This window comes from Anoplolepis gracilipes, chromosome 6, assembly GCF_047496725.1.
Source record: "Anoplolepis gracilipes chromosome 6, ASM4749672v1, whole genome shotgun sequence".
NCBI lineage: Eukaryota > Metazoa > Arthropoda > Insecta > Hymenoptera > Formicidae > Anoplolepis > Anoplolepis gracilipes.
Window position 1 is genome coordinate 15,365,006 of NC_132975.1, and position 15,114 is coordinate 15,380,119.

The window sequence follows — 15,114 nt, forward strand, 5'->3', positions numbered from 1 at the left end:
CTGAGCGCTTGTCCGAGACGCATCCGGGCGAAACTTTTGCTGAGAGCGATCGCTTACACGTTTTTCACCAAGTTTCGGCGCGAAAGGGAGGATAGGTCCAATTGCTGATTTTTTTCACGATAAGAACATTAAATTGCGGTGTCTGATCGCGACGCGAATATAATAATCGAGTGGAAATCAATGAGGGAAGATGGCAGAATACGTCAATCTTGGTGCGTCCTTTGTTGTCCTTCTTTTGGTGGTCCACCTGGAGCAGCTGATCCTGCACAAACGAGGTATCATTCTTAGTCTCGATAACGATTAAAGAATATTATTATTGAGAAATTTAATTAATCTTTGTAAAGATAATCATGATATATTAAAAAAATGCAATTTCCTTTTATTTAATCAATTTTGGCTTTTATAATATTTTTCATTTTTGACACAGAGATGATTATTTCTTTATACATATAGACATTGTGTAATCTCGACAAATATTAAATAAAAATAAAATTTAATTTTTCAAAGAGAATATTTAAAAAAAAATTTAATTCAATTTTTTATCATCTTTTCTTTTTGTGTAGAATTACCGAATTCGCGTTGCTAATATTTGCGATCAGCTAAATTTCATTGCGTCGCGACGGCGCTCAATGTATATGCAAGCAAATCATCCTATTAGTTACTTCTCCATTGATCTAGGCTCATTTATGCACGCAGAATGCTACATGAATCGCATTCGATACTTCAAAACTGCCAAGCAATTCCAAAGAGTAAAAGTTTAATCGCAAATATAATTTTAAAAAGATATCAATAACATTATATATATTTAAAAGAGATTAGCAGGCGCACACACGCACAAGTAAAATTGTTTTTAAAACATTAGATGCTCTTCTAACGACTATTTAGGTATATATAATTTAAATTTTCTTCGTTAAAAAAAGAAAATCAAATTTCATGTCACATGTCTGCGACATACTCGTCATAAAATTTAATATTAAATTTAAATTGCCAGTAGGAGGTTTGTGATTTTATAAATTATCAAAAAGAATACGCGTGACGCCCATGGTGATGTACGTAACTTTTGTCAATTGATATAAATTAATTTTCACATGTAATAGATCGGACATATTGAAGGACAATTGAAAGCGCTATATTGGAAGGAGCTCTCTAAACTCTTCATAGAAACTGTTTGCGAATAGATTGATATATTTTGCAAGATAAAATATACGACTCGCTTCTGTCAGCGAGAAAAGCGTTGCACGCCGTCTTTCCGAGAAACGAGATCTCGTCGCTGTTATCAATGTGCAAAGCATCTTTTTTCCACGCTAGTTTTCTTAGATAGATATCAATAGATTTCATAAGTTTCCTTGTACGCTTTACGACAGAATAATCGTATAAAAGACAGTATAATACATGTGTATTTTTATTAGAAAATATCAGGTTCCTTCATATTTGAATTTTATAGAAATAGCATATGAGTAAAAGATAAATTTTTCTAGAACAAAGATGACAAAAGAATCGAGAGAATGATAAGCTTGACAAAAACCAAATAGAGCGTTTGACCTAGTTTGCCACACCATTCTTTTAGAATTAATTTACTTGCAAAGATAAGGTATTCCTTGTTAAAAAAAAAAAACTCTGCAGTTGCGCGTCTCTTTTCTGTCAATTTGGTTTAATGTTTAGGAAAAGTTGGATAATAATTGACAAATTTTAATTTGAATAAATTCTTAAATGTAGAATACACTAAATTAGAATTAAATTCTCTCAATGGCATACTATTTTTGCCCTCCGCGAGTAAATTTACACACGTCTCGCTTATTCTTTATCGCTCGAAATAGCGGCGGTTGTCGAGGGAAGAATGGAAGCTCAGTTCAAGAAATGTTGCGATCTGGGCACTTCTTGGGCCCAGGAGGGCCTTAAGTGTGAAAAGTTTATCGGGCCGGTGGCCGGAGTGCCGAGGGTGGAGCAAGGTCTTTGCTTGGAAGCCGTAGACATCTGTTGCATTCGAGCCTATCATGAGCTGGAATGCGAGAAGGGAAAAGTCGACGCGCGTGAAGGTCTCGCGTGCGCGACAAGCGCGGGCGCTAAGTCGAGGACATCCGGTCGCAGTGATCATCATCGCGACTGTTGCGAGGGCTGCAAGCTAGGTGATTTTTTTTCTTTTTTTACTAAATCTCCATAACTTACCCCTTTCTTGTATAAACTTTGGGAAAACTCGATAAACTTTTTATCTTGAATCATAAATTGTTCGCATGGATTATCCTCCTGTCGAAATGTCAGGTATCCTTACGGGATCTATGGATCAAGGATGCTCCTTCAAGAGTTTTTCGTTTGGCATACCATGGGATCCGGCGTTCTTGGAGTGTTGTCGTGAAGCGTCACCGAGCACGATGGCTCTTTTTACGACGGAATCATCGAGCGAAAGCACTGAAACTGATTCAGATTTCCCGTCATCGTCGTCGTCTTCATCGTCATTGTCACCATCGTTGCCGTATTCGACGACGGAATCATCGAGTGAAAGCACTGTTTTCTCGTCGTCATCGTCGTCGTCGTCAGCTTCTTCACCCACCTCGCCTTTATCCTCACTGTCGGATGATGCATCCTCTACATTGTCGGAATCCACACCGTACTCGATACCAACTCCAGGTATAATATATAATTTGTAGAAAAAATATGTATTTTATAATTTATTTGTATAATACATATCTTCACTTTCTTTTAATAAAATAAAAATTAGATTCCTTACAATATTTGAGATAATAATAATAATAACTGATAAATATATTTATTTCGTAAATAAATGTCAAATCACACATGTTCCGCGGAGTATAATATGGAAAGAGACATTGTTCATTGTCAGTCGTAACTTTTTTTTCCTCAAGCGCGACTTTAAATCGCGCGTTCTGATTTTCACAGAGTTGGACGATATCTGTCAACTCATGAAAGGCATACTCTGCTCTGACATTTGCGTACCAACAGCGGGCTCGTATTATTGCAAATGCCGTGACGGCTTCACTTTGTTGGAGGACGGGAAGACTTGCAGGCAAGATCTGCCGGCTGACAGGTATGCAAGAATAATGTTAACATCTTTTTTTATTATAAAGAAAAGTGAATAAAATACAGTGTGTAAAAATAACCCTATCGATCAGCAAACATTAAAAAAAGGATCGTTATCCTAGTTAATTACTGGCAACAATGTCGTGACTCTAATAAAAGATTAAAAATAAATTTTTTTTTATTACCTCTATTACTAATAATAAAAATATTAAAAATAATTTGTTTTCATTTAAGATGCAAATCAACTCACCCCTGCGAACAACGATGCACCGATAATGGAGTAGCTGTTATATGTAGCTGTAATCCAGGATACGATCTGGCCGATGACGGACGTTCGTGTGTTCCAAAGTCACCCAAGGATACTAACGATAAGAAATCAAACGAGGATGATGAATTGTCGCCGTTGTGTCCATCGGGTTATCGTTATAATGCCATTAATCAGGTGTGCGACGGTACGTATACAATTTAAGAAAGTATCTCAGATACAGGTAAGAGAGCAAATAATGTATAATATATCTGAAATTTATTATTTTATAGCGTGAGTAATAATTAAAGAAACGCGTTTCCTCGCCTAATGTCAATGCGATGTTAGTCAGATTCGTTCAATGTTTCATATTATATCACGTACGTCACAATACTGCGTCGATTCTGTATCGCTGTATTTTGCTGGAGCACTGTTATCTCTGTCTTGTACCTCGCTTGTGCAAATTGCGATTGAGAGAGTCTATATCTTTTTTTTTTTTTTCTTTTTTTTTTAATTCGATGAAATTAATTGTCGATCACGCTACGCTGTACTTGTATCCGTAATCGTGCATTCGCATGTGATGCCAACTTTTTTCGTCGACACCAATGCATCCACTAGACGTGGACGAGTGTCTGAAGCGCGACGCGTGTCCCGGCGGTAGATGCGAAAACACCATAGGATCGTACGTCTGCGTCACGACGAGATTCGCCAAAAATGCACCTTACGAATCTTGTCCTCCGGGCTACCGATGGGAACAACATACAGGGGTATGCGTAGGTAAGTATAATTAATAATGCGTCTCTTATTTCGATAATCGCTCTATCATGCCAATTGCAAATCAGTAATCAAGAATTAAAAATCCATATCGTGTTACGTGTTTTTTTTTTTTTTTTTTTGTCAGATATCGACGAGTGCACGGTCTTATCGAACGCTTGTGCCACCGATAAGCCGTTTTGCGTCAACACGCAGGGTAGTTATACGTGTCTGGAGATGACTGGGGTGAAATCTTGTCCCGCGGGATTCAAGTTTGACAGGTCGCTGCAACAATGCAGAGGTAATATTGCATCAGTAGTGAATCAGTAGTTTAGTGGTTTCGCGGAGTGATAATAATTTTCCTCGGAATTTTCTCTCGTATCTTCTTTCCCTTTCACTTATCTTTTTAATTAGATGTGGACGAGTGCGCGGAGGCTATTCACAGCTGTCTGACAGATGTTGAGCAATGTCGAAACACCGAGGGTGCTTACGAGTGCGACATAAAGTGCGAAGAAGGATTCACGTACAATATCGGGTTGGGCATTTGTGTCGGTAAGCTTATTCATTCTCTATCAATGAGAATTCTCTTTGCATGCGGCGGCACGCAATGATTGTCATTTTTTGATAAATTAAACTTTCGAATTTAATCCTCGACCTCCTCCTACTAGGCAGGCATGTAAGCGCATCTCGCGACCGCATTTTTCTTCGTCGTCGTTGTAAAAGATGGATCGAACACTTGAATATATAAGTATCGTTCGATTAACTCGATGCGAGTCTGATTGAATTTGATCGCATCGTTGAACTCATTCCGCATGCAACTCCGCCTCATCCTCGTATCTCCCTTGCGCATGTGAGTAATGAATTAACTTTTTAAACGCGAGTGTGCCTCTGATGATTAGTACGGGATTGCGATTAATTAACGTGTGATGAAAAATTCTACAATTATTCAATTAATTTCAAAAATCTAAACTTATAGCTACTTACGCATAGATAACGCAAGATTTTTTCACGAATTTTTGCTTTCTATTTAAAAAAATTAATTGTTTCTTTTGAAAAATAAATCTCACAACCTGCGATTTACATATTACCTTTTGTTTTTCTTTTAGATATAGATGAATGCATCGAATTGAACAATCCTTGTCCCGATCTCAACACGATATGCGTTAATACACAAGGGGCTTACAAATGTATGAAACCTTTGACGAATTTACTTCCGCTCCCGCCGATCGAGAAGACTGCCACGAAGAATCTTGCCGAGCGAAAGAACGTGCGACCAACTTGTTCCGCGGGATATAAACCAGCAAACGACTCGGAAATGACGACGTGCATCGATGTCGACGAGTGCACTGAACAATTACATTCTTGTGAGCGCGATGAGCGTTGCATCAATGAGCTCGGTAGTTACAGGTGTGAAAATATTCGCGGTATTTGCTAGAAAAAAATAAAAACCAAAAATCGGGTTTATTCTATAATTTAAATAAATATATATTAGATGCGTACCAGTTGAAAATGGCAAGGATACATCCACCACGGAGAGCGATGACAATCAACGATTCCAGTCGGAAAGAACGAGCGTTGTCTCGTCGGTTGTGAACGAGATTGAAAATTGTGGCAATGGCTACTTTTTCGACCGAAAATCTCGCCGGTGCATCGGTAATTATTTTTTACTTCAAGCAGCTTTGGATTTTGCGTCGTGAAATAAATTAATCTCGCGTTAAATATCATAGATTTATCGTAGCAAAAGAAGATAAGACGATAATTTATCGCAGATATCGACGAATGCGTTAACGGGATAGCGGCATGCGGAATAGACGAGCGTTGCGTCAACACGCAGGGTGGTTACCGATGTTCTCCGATTTGTCCATCCGGTTTTCGGGCACGCAATGATTCTTGCCAAGACGTAGACGAATGCACGCTCGGCCTTCACACCTGCAATACACTCACTCATTATTGTCTTAATACGAACGGCTCCTACGTTTGCGAAGCGTTCACCACTACTACCACCACCAGGACCACTACTACCGCTACTAAGGCTACCACAACCAGTAGCACGGTAACAAGGAGACCGTACATCGGTTCACCCTACAATAAAGTACACGTGTCCAGAAATAGTGTCGTGAGTAACAGATTTCTTCATTTTGCCAACGTAAACTCTTTCAAACTGTCAGCTTAATTCATACAACTTATTTTTTTGTATTTATTTTTTCAGAGTAAAGATCGTTCGTGGTCCACGGAACCTTGTAGACTGGGCTACAAAAGGGACGCGAATACGGGCTACTGCGTGGACATCGACGAATGCGCGGTTGGTCCAGGATGTCGTGATCACGAGAAATGCACGAATACGCCGGGGGGCTACGATTGCTCGCCCCTCTGCAGCGCCGGCTGGTATTTTAGCACGACGACGAGGGGCTGTCAGGACGTGGACGAGTGTCTGCTAGGTCGGCACGATTGTCCTCAGAGTACGCACAGGTGTGTAATCTTCAATTATATAGAATATATTTCTTATACGCACACAGAGATTGCGCGTAATGTCTTTAGAATAATTAATATTGTCCTCTCGTTTGTGTTGATTTTTTAACTATTCCTTCTTGTAATAATTAATATTAAAATTTAACATGCAATTTTTTTTTTTGTAATTTTCGACGTGCAGATGCGTCAACACCAACGGATCTTTCGTCTGCGAATTGATACCGCCCTGCAGCCGCGGTTTCAGACGAGCCTTTAACGGTACCTGTTTGGACATCGACGAATGCTCCGAGAACCTGCACAACTGCCGGCTTGATTTGCATCAGTATTGCATTAACAAAGAAGGTGGTTTCGAGTGTTTAACCAGGCTGCCCTCCTGCCCGTCCGGATATCAATATTCTTTAAGCACTCGACAATGCGAGGATATCGACGAGTGCTTGACCGGGCAGTACAATTGTGATGCAAAGTTCTCCGAGAGATGTGTCAATTTGCCGGGTACATACAGGTGCGTGAAATCTCGACTAGTTGACTGAAAATCTGGGCATGGCACTTTATCGACACAAGTAAAGAAGTTTTAAAAATATAAATATATATTTTGTATGCAGGTGCGAAAGACCTCCTCCTCCTCGTCAACGGCAACGACCTGCTTGTCCTTCCGGCTATCGGTATCACACTCGCTTTCGCATGTGCACAGGTACACGTCTAATAGTTTTTTTTTTTTTTTTTTTTTTTTTTATAAAAATTATACAATAAATCACGTTTATAATAATTGTGTAGTAAAAACTAAATTGAAAAGTTAAACATTTGAATCTTTTCAACTATTATACATATTGATTTGGTTTTCAAACAAATTTCATATTACATTTCTAATGTATTTTTCAGTTGTAACACATTATGTAGAATTTACTTCGAGCTCCCGTATTAACAAAAATGTCAGATATTTCTTATATTTTCAGAATTCGTCAGAACAATATCAAACCCTCTCAGGTTAACTGATTGCAGCATGTTGAAATATAATTTCCCCAGGAAATGCATGAGTGCATCATGTTGTTTTTGTAATTTTAAATATATGTACGTGCGTAACTGAGTATAATTAACAGTTGTCTGTGCCTAAATATTGTATGAATAATGACTAATAGAATTATGCTTTTTCCTTTCGTCTTGTTTTACTGTGCTATTTCAATTATTTTCAACTATGCTTTTTATCAGACCTGTATAACTTGAAAACAATTATATTTATTTTGCAAGCGAATAATAATGTTTTATTATTTAATCTTACTCTTAAAAGAACCTGTCTGTCCTGATAATATTCTAATATTCAACTGGCCTGTTGTAATAAAGTAAAAAATATTTTCAAACTTTGATTATCCGCAATTGTTTCGTATCGTAGACGTGGACGAGTGCGCAGAGGGACTGGATTCGTGCGGCGACGAGATCTGCTACAACCAACCGGGTGGTTACAGCTGCGCGAAGTCGCCTGTCCCCAGGAAGCCGTCCACGACGACGGCGATGCCGGCGCCAGCGGATCAAAAGTGTATAGCAGGCACCAAGTTTGTGAGAAACCGTGGCTGCGTTGACGTTAACGAGTGCAGGGAGCTCGAAGATGCGTGCAGCAGCAACGAGGAATGCGTTAATACCATGGGCAGTTACGTATGCACCTGCAAAACTGGTTTTAGGCGTGACAATCTCACCCAGGCTTGTGTCGATATCAACGAGTGCCAGTTGCAGGTAACCAGGACTTTTAATCGTCTCAAATAATTAATCTTTTTTTATCCCGAAAAAGATAAATTACAGAATCGCGTTATACAGGGTTTGGTTCGAAAAGCGCCATAAAATGGTCCCATTGGTTTGACCTTGGACAGTCGTTTGAAGATTATATGAAGGTCACCTTGAATTTCTTAAATAGGACACCCTATATATTTTTTTCATATTCTTACCTCGTAGTAATGTAGCTTACCTCGAGAGTAAGAATATGCAAAAATATGTAGGGTGTCCCATTTAAAAAATTCAAGGTGACCTTTATATGACCTTCAAGCGGCTATTCAAGGTCAAACTAATGGTACCATATCTTACGGCCCCCTCGAAACCATACAACATTTGTCTAAAATATTTTTCTCTAAAATGCTTTATTTTTGAGATATTCAACCGTTTCTGGACTTTTCGAAAACCCTGTATCTCTTCTACCGACGCAAACCCTCTTCATCGAGTCTACATTTTCATATTTCGAAGGAAAATGATTGTCTGCCGACGCAGCGATGCGATAATACGATCGGCAGCTACACGTGCACGCGTTTCCTGCCCTGCGGCACCGGCTATACCCTGAACGCCGCGACCGAAATCTGCGAAGATGACGACGAATGTGTTCTTGGTACCCACGATTGTGCGCCCGGTTATCAATGCAGAAACACCTTGGGCTCGTATCGCTGCGATCGTATTCCGCGCATACCGACTCCGCAGGCACGCACATCGGCGGCGACGACGACGACGACGACGACGACGACGACGACGACGACGACGACGATGGCAACGCCAAACGCGACTGGTCCTCGGACGAATTGCCCGCGCGGCTTCGAACTTGGCTCCGGTGGCAAGTGTATGGACATAGACGAGTGCCAGAGAAGCCCGAATCCTTGCGGCAGGTCTATGCAAATGTGCATCAACACTCTGGGATCCTACAGATGTGCGTCCAGAGTAATTTGCGCACCCGGTTATACTCTGGATCCTGTGTCTGGACAATATTGCATCGACGTGGACGAGTGTCGGGAGGGAACGCACGAGTGCGGCAAAGGACAGACCTGCGAGAACAGACAGGGTGGATATCACTGCATTTGTCCGTCCGGTCACGCGCCCGGGCCCAACAACGACTGCGTCGACATCGACGAATGTAGCATTTATGGTAGTGGAATTTGCGGATCAAACAGCCGTTGTGAGAACACCGTTGGTTCCTACAGGTGCCTGTGCAACGAGGGCTTTGAAAACGTCGGGGGTGCCGCCGGTGCTTGCAAAGTGAGTTTATTACCGATATGATTAGAATCCTTTCTCATCGTTGTTGTCAGATTTTTAATAGCGGCTGAAGCAATAAATAAAACTTGAAATTTTGCAAGAGAACATAATTTGATATTTAGAATATTTATAAATGCAAATTAATTTTCAATTAGTAACGTTTTGCGAATAAAGATTTCTTGTTACGTCTGTCGTAACTATAAATCACACTTTTCAAGACTGTCAAAATTATCTGACACATACATATACCTATGCTATAATATAAAAATTATTTATACAACATTTAATTACGAGTGACATTTGTAGGATATCGACGAATGTCAGCAAACAGCGGGGCTTTGTCAGCACATGTGCATGAACGTATGGGGTAGCTATAGGTGCGGATGCGAAGCCGGATTCAGGCTAAATGCCGACAATCGATCCTGTAGCGACATCGACGAATGCGCGGAATTCAAGAATGACAATCTCTGCATCGGCATCTGCGAGAACACGCCGGGTAGTTACGCGTGCAAGTGTCCCGATGGATATAGACTCGGGATCGATGGTCGAGCTTGTCAAGGTAACAATCTCTTACCTTTTTATATAGCTTATAAAAATAAAGTAAGAAAAAATAAAATTATGCTAAAGTATAAAAAGATGCTAAAGATGTGAAAAATTGTATGGCAGAAAGGGAAGCGGAAGATATAAATCACCAGACAATTTGTACAGCAATTATGTGGTAATTAGGGGATGGAAAGTGAGAGTCTTACACGTGAGTCACGGTGTTGTAGCTACGCGAGCACGTGTTCCACCTACACGCTTATCCCACAGTTAAGCGGAGCGGTATAATTTGTACTTGACCCGTTTGCGAGACGAACTGGGGCATCGCTTAGGGTCACCGGCGAACACGAACGCGCGCTCCTCGCAATCTTCTCAATCTCGCGTAATCACGACATTCACATCGGCGCGGTCACGATTTCGCCACGTGCCGTGACGTGACGTAGACCTAATTGTTTCTCAACGTGTTTGCAGATATCGATGAGTGTGCGACTGGTCAGGTCTGCAAGGAACCGGACGAGATATGTCAGAATATACGCGGTAGCTTCCGCTGTAATCGGCTAAACTGTCCCTCGGGATATCATCGGGATACCACGAGGAAAAAGTAATGATTTTATGAGATGGAAACAATATTCTCTCAATTTCTTACTTTTCATTTCATCATCATCATTATTTGCGATTGCTCTCGAATTCATCTCATACGATCTGATATGCAGACAATCGATAAATAATTTTGTCAATTATTTGATGATAATAATAAAGTCTTAAAATTACCAACCAATTTGCGGTTTCAGTCGCTGCGTACGCTCTTCAAGATATTGCCGCGTAAATGACTTGGCTTGCCTTCGATCACCTTCGCATTATTCCTACAACTTCATCACCTTCGTGAGCATGTTGCCCATCCCGCCGACCGGTCGACTGGAGTTGTTCACCATGAGAGGAAGTCATCAGCCCGATTCGACGATACAATTCACCATGGCGTTAGTGGATGTACGTGCACCGCCAGGTATCGCGCGTGCCACAGAGTCTTGTTTCTCTCTGAAGAGACCGATGCAGTCTCAAGCAGTCCTGGTGCTGACACGCAGCATCCCGGGACCACAAGAGATCGAGCTGGATCTCAGTATGGAGATCTATCATAATGCTGTATTCGTCGGGAGCGCCGTAGCCAAGATCTTCATCTTTGTCTCGCAATACGAATTTTGAGAAAGGTTTCTTCGAAATAAAGGTAAGATTAGTGGAAAGAATACAGATTATAAAGACATAAAAGGATGATCGTAAAATAAAATGATATAATGACAAGTAATTGGATTTTTTATCGCTTCTTCTTCTATACTTGAGGGAGAAATTAACAGCAATAAACATTTTATTTCATCAAATTATATCAGCTTATTTTACGCGACAATTTCTTGGAAGATGCTTAAAATCTTTTCTGATTTTAAGGATTATAAAGATTGAACGGGCACAAGTTTTATCTTATTAAAAAATATAAATCTTTTTCTTCCAGGAAATATAACAAATTAACATTTTAAACAATATATATTTAAGCACTTAATGATATGAATTTTTTACTGTTTGCTCGTTTTTAGAGAGAAAAAAAAACAAACCTATCTCGTACTAGTATTTCAATAGTAGATGTGTACAAAAAAAAAAAAAAAAAAAAAAAACAACAAATTAAATGTACATACAAATTCTTGTAAGTTACATGTAAAGGACTTGGAATAAACTTACGTAAGATGTAGTATAGGAAATTTCCAAAGACATGTTTGATGTTTTATCAAAATTGTAGCTTTATTAAATGTTTCGTTAGTGAAACTCTTTTTCCTTCAAACTTAGTTTGCTGTTTCGTAAATCCTGAAACAGTGCCTATTGCTTCAACCCAAATGCTTCAATTTTCCTTTTTCAAAAGAAGGAATAAAGCAACAACTCTGAGATCCTTAGTGTTAATTGCCGCTTCGTTGCATAAGAAGGGTGTAACGCGATATAAAAAAAAAACACCTTAATAAAAAATAAAATATGATAATATCACTGCGCTCTTTACATGTGACGACGACAAATCGTCGTCGCATTGAATGCAAATAACAAACTCATCTGCGATGCAGCGAATTGCCATTATTACTAGTAAATAATTAATAATTGTGCTAAAGATAAAATTACAACTGTCGCTATCGTGACGTATAATACGTCTGCAGCAAACAATAGCATAATATAATCGTTAATAAAATAATACTAATATTTATATAATAATAATATAATAACAATGATACTTTAAGTAGAGCTAATAATAACGTTATAATAACGGTATATTAATATACACGATAACAGGAAGTAAAACAATCCAGACGAGACACGTTGCGTGCGCCACGCCAGAAAAATGCATACGACAAAAATATTGATCGCGTCGCTCGGAAATTTCTTCGACATCACGCACGTGGGCGATACAAGAAGACGTGACAATTATTTGGAAATTCATCGACGGTATAGGCGATGACATCAGGAGCGTCATCGATGCAACAATTAATAATTATAGTTTATATGGCGATGTATTCGCCTAATTAGTTATTAGTTTGAGATGCATTAATGCTGTAAGAGAAGATTAAGTGTCAACGTCCGCGAAGACGAATTCCAAAGCTAGACGCAGATCGTCCGTTTAAAAAAGCTTATCACGAGAAATCTCCACAAACTTTTGTCTACCAGCAGTAATGAACTTCCAAACGTTCGCACAACTAATATATAAATAGCGTGTATTATTAACTATTAAACGTAACAGCCTGGATGCAGCAGCAACGCGTTACCACGGTGTAACAACGATGGCAGTGACACTTGTCGCTCGTCTTAAAACTAGAAAAATGGAAAAAAGAGCGTGACTAGGATTTGCTAAGAATTTTCCGAGACTTTTCGTATTCTCTCGTACCGAACAACACACACATGCACATACACACATACAGCGAAATGTATTACGTGTTGGTTTTAAGTACTCGATGACAAACTGTATGGAAAAGTATCTATGCGAGATTCTTATTACAATGCACGCATAACGCTGTACAAAATTAGGATTTGACTCCAAATTCCTGAAAGAAAATCTTACAAAAATAACGCCTTTAAAATAACACAGTAGAGACACACCCTATACATTCAGCTACTGTCGGACTTTGCTAATCTTGTTAACTAATCCTCTCTCTGTTTCTCTTTCAACTTTTGCAATGCACACACGCATACACACACACACACACATACACAATCATCAGATCTATATTTTGCAATAACGATCGCGAAAATCATTTTCCAAATAACCCAATAAGCTAAAATACGTCTCGAGAGATCAAAAGAAAACATGCGTGTAAATGTTTTTAGATAATTAACTTTCGGACTTTTTTTATGTTGGTTTCGATTGTAAAGATATCGCTTGCATTGAAATATTCAAACGTCCAACTTTCTCACGCAATTTAATGCAGGCAACACGGTGTCTTAGCACGATAATTGTGAAATAAAGTTTTTAGATTTTTACAATACGTGCTTTTTTTATAGCAGGAGAAGAGTTTTGTACGTGGAAAAATTTCTTATCGTTCCGAATAATACCTACATGTCACATGATACATTATCGAATGTAATAAAATTATACTCGATTATTTACTCGAATAAGAGACTAATCTAACGTCAATTACTTATTCAACATAGGCACTGAACTAGGAAGATTCGCGCCATGAAAAATAAATATTCTAACAGCTACCTATGCTATCTATTTAACAGAGGTAGTAGTAACATAGTTGACACTCTCATAATTGCGACCGTTTTGCATTTCGTTATGATGAAAAGTGTCACCAAATATCTCGTAATTAGTTAGACATTTATATCACATTAATCTCGATAATTTGCGTATCTATTCAATTATTTTCGTACAAGAATGAGAAGAGATCTGCGCGTAAAAATGCCACTGTGCGTAAAAATAGTGCGTAGCTTTCGGAATTTCAGGTGTTTTTGTTTTCATAAGATGTAATATCGATACGAGAGAGGAACAATATACAGTTATATGTAGCTTATTTGAATTCAGGAAACATTATCATACTGGCGATGGCAGTCTGATCAATTACTTATTAATTAACTAGTCTTTACGTGAGAAAATTAATTCTCCTCCAGACAAGATTACTTGCAATCTTGCAAGCATCCTATTTCGGCAGGCAATTTAGTCTGGTTTTGTGGAAACAATATACAAGTTCATAAATCAATGGAAGCATTCGTACCGCACGACACACCTTCCGCGAACCTACACGGGTGACATTCTTATTTACGACCTCCCTCCTCTCCCTTCTCAAGAAATGCGCCTAACGGTACGTATCATACTTGCACCATCGCTATTTTTTTTTTTTTAACCTTTATCCTGTAACTGAGATTCGGATATTTTAATTTCTTATTTTTAGCAATTATGATTTAACTAAAAATTCTCAACCATATTAATTAATAGTTTTCAATTTTTCAAAGTAACGTAAAGTTATGTAAAGAATTATTATAACCGCTACATAATATTCGACTGCTGCTTTATTAAAAAAAAACAAAAAAAAAAAAGTTGTCCGGATAAGAACTAAAACTCTCAGGTATCTCATTGCGAGTCTGATTGCCCTTCAACAAATTTTGCGAGAATTCACTGGTAATTGTCAGGCGATCGTATTATTGTCCAGTTCAGCAAACTCGCGCGTCACCTTGCAGACGTAGTAAAGACGCTCGTAGAGGTCCGCGGTGCAGCCGAGGTCACGCAGGTCGTTTAGCCAATAGGAAGACGCGCGACGACCGGTGTCGATATAAGTAATCAGGTAGCCCCTACCCGCAGTCTCCTGTGATACTACCATCTTCGTGTGGTCCACGAAGAAGTTTACTTGCAGGAGAGGTACCGTTAGCTCCATCACGATGGCCTTGTCCGTACGCAACCACCGTCTCATTCGCGGCACGCAAGCATTTTTCGACTGTCTCGGCGGCGCGCGATATTTTTTCAGCTCACCACCTAGACACAGCACACATTAGCGCTCGCGGTTACGTTAATATTTTGCTCGTTAAGCTTTAGTCCACGCCGCTATAACGGCTCA

At 39.3% G+C, this 15,114-nt stretch overlaps 2 protein-coding genes across 9 annotated transcripts in view; one reads left to right on the top strand and one right to left on the bottom strand.

Moving 5' to 3' along the window:
* On the top strand, positions 1–12,492 carry LOC140667007 (uncharacterized). 4 transcript variants are annotated; one of them, XM_072894620.1, is made up of 20 exons: positions 1–275; positions 1,818–2,126; positions 2,260–2,625; positions 2,896–3,043; positions 3,271–3,488; positions 3,899–4,057; positions 4,182–4,334; positions 4,448–4,585; positions 5,140–5,440; positions 5,526–5,686; positions 5,803–6,149; positions 6,243–6,502; positions 6,684–7,004; positions 7,105–7,193; positions 7,890–8,227; positions 8,729–9,505; positions 9,809–10,061; positions 10,514–10,643; positions 10,834–11,264; positions 12,362–12,492. In XM_072894620.1, exons 1-19 carry the CDS (start codon positions 191–193, stop codon positions 11,240–11,242), a joined length of 4,962 nt encoding a protein of 1,653 aa, XP_072750721.1. In that variant the 5' UTR covers positions 1–190; the 3' UTR covers positions 11,243–11,264; positions 12,362–12,492. The 4 variants fall into 4 exon arrangements, with proteins under 4 accessions (XP_072750721.1, XP_072750722.1, XP_072750720.1 ...); XM_072894621.1 differs by lacking the exon at positions 12,362–12,492 and adding an exon at positions 11,544–11,564; XM_072894619.1 differs by lacking the exon at positions 12,362–12,492 and having other exon boundaries at positions 10,834–11,537.
* The window catches only part of LOC140667009 (serine/threonine-protein kinase PLK1), a 21,852-nt gene continuing 18,539 nt past the window's right edge, over positions 11,802–15,114 (bottom strand). For all 5 annotated transcript variants that reach the window (XM_072894630.1, XM_072894627.1, XM_072894628.1 and 2 more), the window contains one exon: positions 11,802–15,032. In XM_072894630.1, the coding sequence (XP_072750731.1) occupies positions 14,689–15,032 (344 nt within the window). In that variant the 3' untranslated portion in view covers positions 11,802–14,688. The remainder of the gene's footprint in view (positions 15,033–15,114) is intronic.

Coding starts and splice junctions, on each gene's coding strand:
- LOC140667007 (XM_072894620.1), top strand. CDS start 191: ATGGCAGAATACGTCAATCTTGGTGCGTCCTTTGTTGTCCTTCTTTTG. Junction 3,044..3,270: donor CAAGATCTGCCGGCTGACAG/GTATGCAAGAAT, acceptor TTTTCATTTAAG/ATGCAAATCAACTCACCCCT. Junction 10,644..10,833: donor CGGGATACCACGAGGAAAAA/GTAATGATTTTA, acceptor TTGCGGTTTCAG/TCGCTGCGTACGCTCTTCAA.